General features: G+C 40.2%; 1 protein-coding gene across 1 annotated transcript; it reads left to right on the forward strand.

Moving 5' to 3' along the window:
- The first annotated feature begins 1,255 nt into the window (after positions 1–1,255).
- Positions 1,256–7,573, forward strand: LOC116042731 (polymeric immunoglobulin receptor-like). Its single transcript, XM_031289048.2, has 8 exons — positions 1,256–1,365; positions 1,670–1,996; positions 4,184–4,504; positions 4,759–5,058; positions 5,743–5,853; positions 5,949–6,047; positions 6,156–6,226; positions 6,979–7,573. The coding sequence occupies exons 1-8, from the start codon at positions 1,323–1,325 to the stop codon at positions 7,150–7,152; spliced, it is 1,446 nt and encodes a 481-aa protein (XP_031144908.1). The 5' UTR covers positions 1,256–1,322; the 3' UTR covers positions 7,153–7,573.
- Positions 7,574–11,457: the final 3,884 nt, after the last annotated feature.

Here is an 11,457-nt window from a genome sequence, read left to right on the forward strand (position 1 = left end):
GTTTGGGCTTACCAGGTCTGTCCAGAGTCTTCCCCTACCCCCTGACCCAACTCACCACCAAATGGTGATCGGTTGACAGCTCCGCCCCTCTCTTCACCCGAGTGTCCAAAACATACAGCCTCAGATCAGATGAAACGATTATAAAATCGATCATTGACCTTTGGCCTAGGGTGCTCTGGTACCAAGTATGCTTATGAGCATCCCTATGTTCGAACGTGGTGTTCGTTATAGACAATCCATGACTAGCACAGAAGTCCAACAACAAACAACCACTCTGGTTTAGATCAGGGAGGACGTTCCTCCCAATCACGCCTCTCCATGTGTCTCCATCATTGCCCACGTGCGCGTTGAAGTCCCCCAGCAGAACTATGGAGTCCCCCACTGGAGCCCCATGCAGGACTCCATTCAAGGTCTCCAAGAAGGCCGAATACTCCGAACTCTTGTTTGGTGCATATGCACAAACAACAGTCAGAGTTTTCCCCCCCACAACCCACAGGCGTAGGGAGGCAACCCTCTCGTCCACCGGGGTAAACTCCAACATAGCCGGGGGCTTGTGAGTATCCCCACACCCGCCCGGCGCCTCACACCCTGGACAACTCCGGAGAAGAAAAGAGTTCAACCCCTATCCAGGAGTATGGTTCCAGAACCGAGACTGTGCGTAGAGGTAAGCCCCACCAGATCTAACAGGTAGCGCTCCACCTCCCGCACAAGTTCCGGCTCCTTCCCCCACAGAGAGGTGACATTCCACGTCCCCAGAGCCAGCGTCTGCTTCCCGGGTCTGGTCCGTCAAGGCCCCTGACCTTCACTGCCACCCGTGTGGCAGCGCACCCAACCCCAGCGGTTCCTCCCACAGGTGGTGTGCCCGTGGGATGGAGAAATGGATGCCACGTAGCTTTTTCGGGCTGTGCCCGGCCGGGCTCCGTGGCAAACCCGGCCACCAGACGCTCGCTGACGAGCCCTCCATCTGGGCCTGGCTCCAGACGGGGGCCCTGGGCTTCCTCCGGGCAGGATCACTCCATCTCTTCCTCGGTCACTCACCTCGGTTTTTGAACCGTTTGTACTTCATACAAATATTAAATCATACCCACCTAATTTGAGTGGAAGTGAAAATGTTTTCTTTGTACCCTCTTTTACAGATTCATAGCAGTCATTGCAAGTTTGTACAAGACAGGAAATTCAGTGATTGGTCAAGGTTGATAAACATGATCTAAATGAAGAAGTGAAAGGGTTTGCATGGTATGACACAATGTGGGTGTAACATTTTCTATATTGGCAACATTGATTTTGCAGTTTCTATTTCTTTGAAACTGTAATGCAATAAAATGAGGTGGTGGAGACATCAAAGCCTGCTGTTCACCCTATGCAGTAAGTTCTTTCTTATTTCATTAGTAATATATAGTAATATATCTTGTTGTTTTCTAATTCAATATGGCAGATTACTACACCTTGATACTGGTGGTCTTTGCAATTTCATTATACAGTTGTAACACAGCAAGCATTGATTTATGTCTACATGAAACAATAACAATTATATCATAGACTTCTCATCACATTAAAATGCACGTTATGTGTTCAGTGAAGCTGCCTAACTGAAATAAAAAAAAACATGAAAAGTTTTAATGACGTTGCGTTTCCAGGTTGTTTTTTATTTCATGTCTTCTCTTTACAGTTGCTCTAAGCTGTGTGAGGAGTGCAGCAGGGTTAATTCATGTGTCTGGGTATGAAGGGAGAGAAGTTAAAGTTTCTTGTACCTATGGAGAGGGTTATGAGTCTTATGAGAAGTACCTGTGCAAGAATGACTGTGGGAGTGGTGATGTTCTTATTACGACAACAGAAGCAAAGAAGAACAGATACTCCATCCATGATGACAAACAGAAACGAGTCTTTGCAGCGACCATCTCTGATTTGCGTCATACGGATGCTGGGAAATACTGGTGTGGGGTTACCAGAACTGGAAAGGATATCTACACTGAAGTCATGCTGGAAGTAGGACAAGGTACGTGCATAAATAAATAAGCCTCATTGCTAAATTTCCACATTGACAAGTAAAAAATTAATTATTGCATTACTTAGCTAACCTTACTGTTGTTTAGTTGCTAAGAGTTGTCACCATAATGTATTATGGTAGAACAAACAATTGGACACATTTACAGTGGTGAACTGTAGCTAAGTACAATTACCTAAGTACTGTACATAAGTAGAATTTCCAAGGTACTTACACAGTAATTTACTTGAGTATTTCCATTTTCTCCTACTTTACTCTTCTACTTAATTTCACTTCAGAGGCAAATATATTACTTTTACTCTACTGCATTTATCTGACAGAATTAGTTACTTTGCAGATTCATTTTTATATACAAAATATATGACATTCTATAAAATTGATTCAGGGTTTTAGTAACTTTGAGTAAATACAATATTTTTCAATAGCTCCATATTAACCAACTACGCCGCTTGCACCTACATGGGAGGGGTAGTTCTGCCTGCATAATGAGCACTTATTCTTTTGATGCTTTCACTACATTTAGCAAACAATAACATAACATTTTACTTTAGTCAGTGTTTTAAAGCCATTACTTTTACATTGTGATATTGCGTCTTTGACTCAAGAATCTGAATTCTCATAAATGTGCGTCTAAAAGTCTGTGATGTTGTTAATTTTACTGACAGACAGCTGTTGTGATCATTCCACCAAAGTCCAACGTTATGAGGAGAGTTCAGTGTCCTTCAGTTGTCCGTATGAGTCTGAGTACCAGAACAGCCTGAAGTACATCTGCAGAGGAAACCAGCCCTCCGTGTGTCTGCAGCACGCACTAATCTCCTCTGACAACAAACAAAAGGGACAGTTCACACTTACAGATGACATGGCATCAAGGAAATTCACAGTGACCATTACCAGTTTGACCCAAAATAATTCTGGGTCGTACCTTTGTGGTGTCCATGGAAACACTGGCCTGGATGTTTTCTCTGCTTTTGAACTAGAAGTCAAAGGTAAAAGATCTACTTCATCATATTGTAGTAAACTGTTTTTCACAGAATGTAAATGAGCTAGAAAACACTTTCTGTAAATAGGTATTGAGAAAAAAAATACAAAAGGTTTATGAAACAAAGGTTTGATTTGACACTTGGATGATTTGTCAAAATATAACAAACAGTTGAAGGAAAGTGGAACCATGTGATCAATTTCTATTCTGAGCTGAATACAAGGCTGCAATGTTGGCTGATCTTCTTTCTGTTTGACAGAGTGGTGCTGTGTGATGTCACACAAACTTAGCGGCATTGTGGGATGGCCAGTGACTATGCAGTGTCCCTATCCACCACAACACAGGGATAACAGGAAGTTCCTCTGTAAGGGAGACCACCGCAAAAACTGTAAAGACATGATGACGAGTCAAAGCAGGTTCATGCTGCAAGATGATGTTACATCCAGCTCTTTCTCAGTGACGATCACAGAGCTGAAAGCAGGGGATGCTGGGACATACTGGTGTAGTTCAGACTCACAGTGGAGTGTTGGTAATTACACCAAGATTCAACTGTCACTAGGTAAGATATTGAAGAGTAAGAGAGACGGAGAACACAGCTCAATATATGACAGTGAAAATGACTGTAGCTGTAAGCTCTATAAAGGTTTGATATCCGCTTCATAAACTTGGTTCAGCTTAGGTATGCATCATGACACCATGGCATAATGGATTTAATCCCTCCTCCTTCCTTCTTGAATCCTGAAACTATAGACTATGAAATAATAGCAAACTTCATAGCTTTTAGCTTTTATATTCCATCAAAGAAAGGGTATATAGTCTTTTAAACATACGTAGTTTGATGACTCAAAGCTTGATTTGCAGAGTGTGTAGTTCGCAGGTGTAATCTTTACATAGTTTACCACAATGTCAGCATGCTAATATTCACTAATTAGCACTAAACATAAAATATGCTGCTTAAGTTTTGCAGTCATTTGGGCATACAATAAAGGATACATGAGAGGAGTAGTTCTGCCTCCATAATGAGCACTTATTCTTTTGATGCTTTCACTACATTTAGCAAACAATAACATAAGATTTTACTTTAGTCAATGTTTTAAAGCCAATACTTTTACAGTGTGATATTGCGTCTTTGACTCAAGAATCTGAATTCTCATATCTGTGCTTCTAAAAGTCTGTGATGTTGTTAATTTTACTGACAGACAGCTGTTGTGATCATTCCGCCAAAGTCCAACGTTATGAGGAGAGTTCAGTGTCCTTCAGTTGTCCGTATGAGTCTGAGTACCAGAACAGCCTGAAGTACATCTGCAGAGGAAACCAGCCCTCCGTGTGTCTGCAGCATGCACTAATCTCCTCTGACAACAAACAAAAGGGACAGTTCACACTTACAGATGACATGGCATCAAGGAAGTTCACATTGACCATTACCAGTTTGACCCAAAATAATTCTGGGTCGTACCTTTGTGGTGTCCATAGAAACACTGGCCTGGATGTTTTCTCTGCTTTTGAGCTAGAAGTCAAAGGTAAAAGATCGACCTCATCATATTGTAGTAAACTATTATTTTTCACAGAATGTAAATGAGCTAGAAAACACTTTCTGTAAAATTGATATTGAGAACAAAATACAAAAGGTTTACGAAACAAAGGTTTGATTTGACACTTGGATGATTTGTCAAAATATAACAAACAGTTGAAGGAAAGTGGAACCATGTGATCAATTTCTATTCTGAGCTGAATACAGGCTGCAATGTTGGCTGATCTTCTTTCTGTTTGACAGAGTGGTGCTGTGTGATGTCACACAAACTTAGCGGCATTGTGGGACGGCCAGTAACTATGCAGTGTCCCTATCCACCACAACACAGGGATAACAGGAAGTTCCTCTGTAAGGGAGACCACCGCAAAAACTGTAAAGACATGATGACGAGTCAAAGCAGGTTCATGCTGCAAGATGATGTTACATCCAGCTCTTTCTCAGTGACGATCACAGAGCTGAAAGCAGGGGATGCTGGGACATACTGGTGTGGTTCAGACTCACAGTGGAGTGTTGGTAATTACACCAAGATTCAACTGTCACTAGGTAAGATATTGAAGAGTAAGAGAGACGGAGAACACAGCTCAATATATGACAGTGAAAATGACTGTAGCTGTAAGGGGTTTGATATCCGCTTCATAAACTTGGTTCAGCTTAGGTATGCATCATGACACCATGGCATAATGGATTTAATCCCTCCTCCTTCCTTCTTGAATCCTGAAACTATAGACTGATGAATATAGCACTAACCATGAAGTACGCTGAGGGACTCTGGAATCGGAAATCTTTTTTGCTAGTATCTGGAAACATTGGACTTAATGATTAAGCTTGATGAAAAGTCAGGAGATAACATTATTATATAAATTCATTGTTTCCTCTGGGGAACATCAATGTCTATATGAAAATGCATAATCATCCATCTAACAGTTGTTGAGACAAACTGAAGGTGGGCTAGAGGAAAAGCAAGGGAGAGCACTAAAATCATTAGATACATCAATTGAGAAGCTGTATAGTATATGGTTTGTGCCAGTCCATGCAGTAGTTTTTCATTCTTTGTTTGGGGAAAGTGAATATATGTACCAAATCTCATGTCAATTCCTTTTGTTGAGATATTTCACTTTGGACCAAGTTGGTGGACCGACCAACTGACCGACAAACATTGCTATCCCCGAAGCCCCACTGCTACTAAAAGTAAGAATATTTTGTGTACTAAGAAACTTTCTCTAACAGACTTTCAGCAGACCAGCACTGTGATGTCTACTATCAATGTGGTTCCTACCTTCACTATGGTGGAACCTGTCAGATCACAAGCAACACCTATCCCTGGAAAAGAGATCAAAGGTGCGTGCGTGCGTGCATGCATGCGTGCATCCTGTGCGTGGCTGTGTGTTTTCAGGAAGTGTATATTTTTACTCTGTTCTGTTTTTTTCCCCCAGATGCAGCACTCTTTTACTCTGTGGGTTTCATTGTGCCCGCTGTGCTGCTCATACTGACATCTGCCCTGGTCACAGTTTATAAATACAAATGTTACAAAGGTATGTTTCAACAAATGCATGCACAGAACCATGCACACACAGGGAAACACATACACATATGCATGCACACAACTTGTTTAACCATTTCTTATGCTGTGTGTTTTCAAGGAGCTGGAGGCAACATGAAAAGAAACAAAACCAAGACAGCAGAAACAGAGGAAGTGATAGGTGTAGCAGATGTAAGAAAACTAAAATACAAAGCCTTGTTAATAGACACAAAACGCTGCAATGTTCATTATGGTCCACATTACAAACGTGTGGGACACAAAAAGTGGTGATTTTTTCTATTAGTGGGGCTCAATATGTAAAGTTTGCTTTTAGGGTGGGAAAGAAGTGGGATCATCAAAATCAAAAGGTGCATTTCCAAAAAAAAATGTGCTTAACAAATTTCACAGCAGACTGCAGTGAAATTTGCTAAGCACATTGTGTCTAAATATACTACACATGATAGTCTAATGTTCTGACTATCTTAATACTGCTTAGACAAAATTGGCTCATGGGGGTGGTTGAGAAAAGATCGGGATCTAAAACTGAAGGGGTTTGTCCTCTTGAGAGCATGAATGTGCTCAGAGAATTTGAGGATAATATGCCCATTAGAGTTTGATATTTCTTGGGCGCAAGTGGACATTCTGGCCGCATGACGGCATCAGAAGAAAGGTCAGTGTGTGAAAATGACTTCTCTGGTTGCCATTTACAGGAAAATTCATGGCCAAAATTATTAATAATCATTTGGCCAATGAAAAGTCACACCAAATTCCGTAACAGTCTGACCTTTAAATGGAAAGGTGTTTTGCTCTGAGACAAGTATTGAGCCAATGCAATGACCAACTTGCAGATTATTTGGCCATTTGCATGTGCATATTTTTTTTACGAATTCTCATCTGAGTAACCTCACCCTCTTGTCTGTTTATTTTTGCTGATTCTCTTTTAGATTTATCAAAATCAAGACGTAGCGTACTCAAAGCAGCGGACCTCCAAACCACAGAGCGCCTGTCAACACCATGATGACGCAGGTGAAGCCGAACAAGATTCTGTGTACCAAAACGTCACCACAGCAGATGATATCTACTGTAATCAAATTTTCATTAAAGCCAATAGGAGATGAACAACATGCACATCTGTGATCAAACCTTGCATTTTTGGGTCACATCTGTACCCAAATGATCCTGTTTGTATCTCAATTAACAGTTATCCAGCACATATTCACGTACCGCTATGGTCCAACCTTTTCATTGGCTTACTGAAAACTACAGTAACATAATTATTTGTACAGATTTGTTTTATAATTATTATCAGTTATATTAAGTACTTATTGTCATTGCTTATTTCATTTCTTCAACTTACATTTTACATTTTTGCTTTTACTTTTACATTCATTATGATTGCTTATTGTTAATATAACTGTTGCACACCTGCAATATAAGACTTGTAGTCATGATAACCAGTTCCCCTACAAGGTAAATACCCCAAATGTAAGTTACCTTCATGAATGCACCTTTAGTTTAAGTGAATAAATAAACAAAATGCAACAACTGACCGCTATTGGTTTTTTTGCACTATATAAATAGGATATAAAAACAACATTGACACATAGTTCCAAACATTTGATGAACTGAAATATTCAAGTGAGTCATTTTAGTAAATTAGAGCATGACACTACTGTATATTCCAGTAATATTCACAGAGAGACAACCCAGTCTCACGGCAGTTTGTGAAATGTTCACGTAATTTAATCTATTGATTCGTATACACGTTTTTTTCGTGATGGTCAGCACGTTTTTCAGTTTTCTGAAGTTGTTGCATAAACTCAATGTTTTTACTACAATGCAGTTTTAATAAACATAATTTGACACTCACTTGATCTAACTGACAAGCTGAGCTGTAGTTTTCTTCAGATTAACTCACTGATGAAGTCCATTTCCTATTACTAAACTCACAGTCAAACACTTCTGGTTAGCATGTGTCACAGTGAGTCCTCTGCTGGTGCTGTTTGATTGTTACACTGAATTTACTATTAGACTTGATCTTTGAATTCCAGATTGCGTAGCCCATCAATAACTATTTATCAGTCCATACATACTGTTGACTTCATCTGTATTCATTTGAAGAGAAAACAACTTCATTTGTTTGATTCATTTTCCTATTACTTTTTTTCAGATTTTACTTTGTCTATTTCCCTTTTTATCACTACAGGATGTAGCACACCAAATAATAATGTATAGGCATATTAATAAGAACAAATGCAAATTGTTATTTAGAGAATAAATTATTTGAAGTAGTTAGGTTTCACCCTGTGACAGGCGACATGTCCAGGGTGTACCCTGCCTCTTGCCCAATGTCCACTGATGTCAGATAATGGATGGATGGATGGATGGATAGTTATAGGTTTCACTTGCCTTCATTTTTTACTTTCTTTGCCAACAAGATATTGGCTTAGACAAACTGTTTCTCTTTTTAGTAAATAAATGTTTGCTTGACAGTTTGAATCTAGTTGCATGTTTAAGACATTTTTCAACAACATTTGAAAGTAGTTGAAAAGTGGGAAAACATACCTCAGGAGATGCAAATTGTAAAATATATAATCATATTTAGAAAGAAATCACGGGGGGACCTCTAGCTCACCCAGTAAGAGCGTGCGCCCCATGTAGGCTGAGTCCTTTGCAGCGGCCCAGGTTCGAGTCCGACCTGCGGCCCTTTGCTGTGTTTCATCCCCCATCTGTCTCCCACCTTTCCTGTCTATCCACTGTCAATATAAAATAAAGGGAAAAGCCCCAAAAAATAATCTTAAAAAAACAAATCACATAATTTGTTTATTTAAGCCCCCTAATAAGTTTTCTCTGTTCTTTCCCAGTGAAAAGCTAAATAACACTAGGCCCCCTAGGGGGTCCTCAGAGTCACTGCAGGGGGGCCTCCAAATTATTGTCAATCTTTTAAAGGTTTTTCAAAAAATGAAAATGTCATAACATAATTCTAAAATATTATTAGCAAATATAAATCCCCACTGATGATAGGCTTACTGGACTAAGGTAGCCAAAGGAGACAGCAGGGAGAAATGAGAGAGTGACTGAGAGGGTGGAGGGGGGGAGGCAGGTGTGGTGGTTGAAGGAGCAGGGGAGGTGGTCAAGTTCTTGTAAATGGTGTTGATTTTGGATATAAAAAATGAGGGAAGAGTTGCATTTGTCCAATGTGAAGGTTGTAGAAATGTTGTCAGGGGGTTTAAGAAGTTTGTTTATTGTAGAGAAGAGAGTCTTGGGGTTGTTGGAGCCAGAGTGTATGCGCTGTGAGTGGTAGTAAGACTGGGCAGTGTTTAGGACGTTTTTGTATTGGTGAAGGTAGTCGGTATATGCATGGAGGTGAACTGTTAAACCGGTTTTATTGTAGAGTCTTTCCAGCTGACGTTTGCGGGAGAAGATTTGGTGAAGTTCAGGAGTGTACCAGGGGGCTGAGTGTGTGAAGGAGACAGTTTTAGTAATGATGGGAGCCAGTAGGTCAAGACAGGAGGACATAGTTTTGTTGTAGTAGTCCACAAGGTGGGGTGGATCATCAGACACTGAGGGGGGGAGGCAGATATTGAATTGGAAAGAGAAGCTGAGAAAGCAGATGAATTTATGGATTTGAGGTTCCTGAATGAGATTTTTTGCTTGTCTTTTGGGATAGGAATGGGGATGTTGATGTCCGTGATGATTGCAAGATGGTCTGAGATATGGAGGTTGACGCTGGAGAGATGATTTACTGTGAGACCAGTGGAGCAGACCAGGTCGAGGATATGACCATGAGTGTGGGTGGGGAAGTTAGCATGAGAAGTTGAAGCAGTTAACAGTTCCAGAAATTCAGTGGCAGATTTGCAGTTGATGTTGTCGATGTGGAAATTAAAATCTCCAAGGATGAGGATAGAGGGTGATATAGCACAGAGCTGGGTCAGGAAATGCAAAGAATCTGAGAGAAAGGTGGGGTTTGGCTTGGGGGGTGGTAGATAACGGAAGTGATGAGAGGACTGGGACCAGAGAGTTTGGGGGTGAGGGGGGGTGATTAGTCACGCACGTGGGGCAGACTGTACAGCGAGCTGTAGGTTGACTGCTAAAACCAAGCATCTGGTTGGGTGAACTCCATCAGGCCTATAAAAAGACATGCTATTCTCAACATGTTATAAACTGCTGTTTGAAACAAACAGTTCACACATTCACAGTTTACAACCACATCTGCTGTAGTTTCTGTTTGTTTCTTTGCAATTGCATGAAGATGTTGAGCCTTAAAAACCTGCTGATCATCCTCTGCAGTAAGTTTATTTGTTTTATAAAAAATCATTTAAATGTTAATACAAGTGGTCTAGATTGACTTGACTTGGCAATGCTCTATTATGATTAATTTCATTAACACAGCTGGCATTAATGTCTACATCTAATAATAACAATAACAAACTTGCTATGAGAATCAAATGTAACTTATGAATCAAACTCAAAAATAGTGAAAATGATCATGAATATAGACAACAGATGTGCTCTAAACCCTAGATATTCAACAGGGGGTCTGGGACCCCAGGGGGGGCCTCAGAGTTGCTGCAGGGGGGGGCACCAAATTATTGTTCAATAGTTTCAAATTAAAAAAAATACAAATAAAAACTTGAATCCAACATATTATTTGTAAAGATAAATCTTTTTTTTATTTACACAACATTGACAACATTGATGATAGGCTTACGTGCCTATAGGTAGATAGCCATAAGATAGCCATCCACAGATACAGTTAAGCTTAAGGATTCACCGTTGTGAACATTATGTATAAATATATGAATATGTCAACAATTATTATTTTAATACCTTAGTATTGTATGCCCCATAAAAAGGTATGTGTGAAGGCTTTAGGCCGCCCTACGTGTTATTGCAGGCCCAGTGTAATATGCAATTTATATTTTATAGTCACATTTTATACAACAGCAAGGGGTCCCTGCTCCATCTCTTTTTCAACTGAGGGGTCCTTGGCCTAAAAAGCATTGAAGACCCCTGCTCTAAACATTAAAAGCACATTTTTGTGCGCTCGATTTAACTTAAAACAAATGTAGATATATTACATGAAGAGCTTTTTCAGCACTGTTTTCATTTAATGTTGTCTTCTCTTTGCAGGTATCCTAAGCTGTGTGAGGAGTGCAGCAGAGTTAATCCATGTGTCTGGGTATGAAGGGAGAGAAGTTAAAGTTTCTTGTCCCTATGGAGAGGGTTATGAGTCTTATGAGAAGTACCTGTGCAAGAATGACTGTGGGAGTGATGATGTTCTTATTACGACAACAGAAGCAAAGAAGAACAGATACTCCATCCATGATGACAAACAGAAACGGGTCTTTGCAGCGACCATCTCTGATTTGAGTTGTACGGATGCTGGGAAATACTGGTGTGGGGTTACCAGAACTGGAAAG

The sequence above is a fragment of the Sander lucioperca genome, chromosome 4 (genome assembly GCF_008315115.2).
Source record: "Sander lucioperca isolate FBNREF2018 chromosome 4, SLUC_FBN_1.2, whole genome shotgun sequence".
Classification (NCBI taxonomy): domain Eukaryota; kingdom Metazoa; phylum Chordata; class Actinopteri; order Perciformes; family Percidae; genus Sander; species Sander lucioperca.

What these genes read in the sequence shown, in the direction of transcription:
- LOC116042731 (XM_031289048.2), top strand. Translation starts at nt 1,323, where the DNA reads ATGAGGTGGTGGAGACATCAAAGCCTGCTGTTCACCCTATGCA. An exon ending in TTTTGAGCTAGAAGTCAAAG is followed by an intron (nt 4,505 to 4,758) that starts GTAAAAGATCGA and finishes TCTGTTTGACAG; the next exon opens with AGTGGTGCTGTGTGATGTCA. An exon ending in TAAATACAAATGTTACAAAG is followed by an intron (nt 6,048 to 6,155) that starts GTATGTTTCAAC and finishes TGTGTTTTCAAG; the next exon opens with GAGCTGGAGGCAACATGAAA.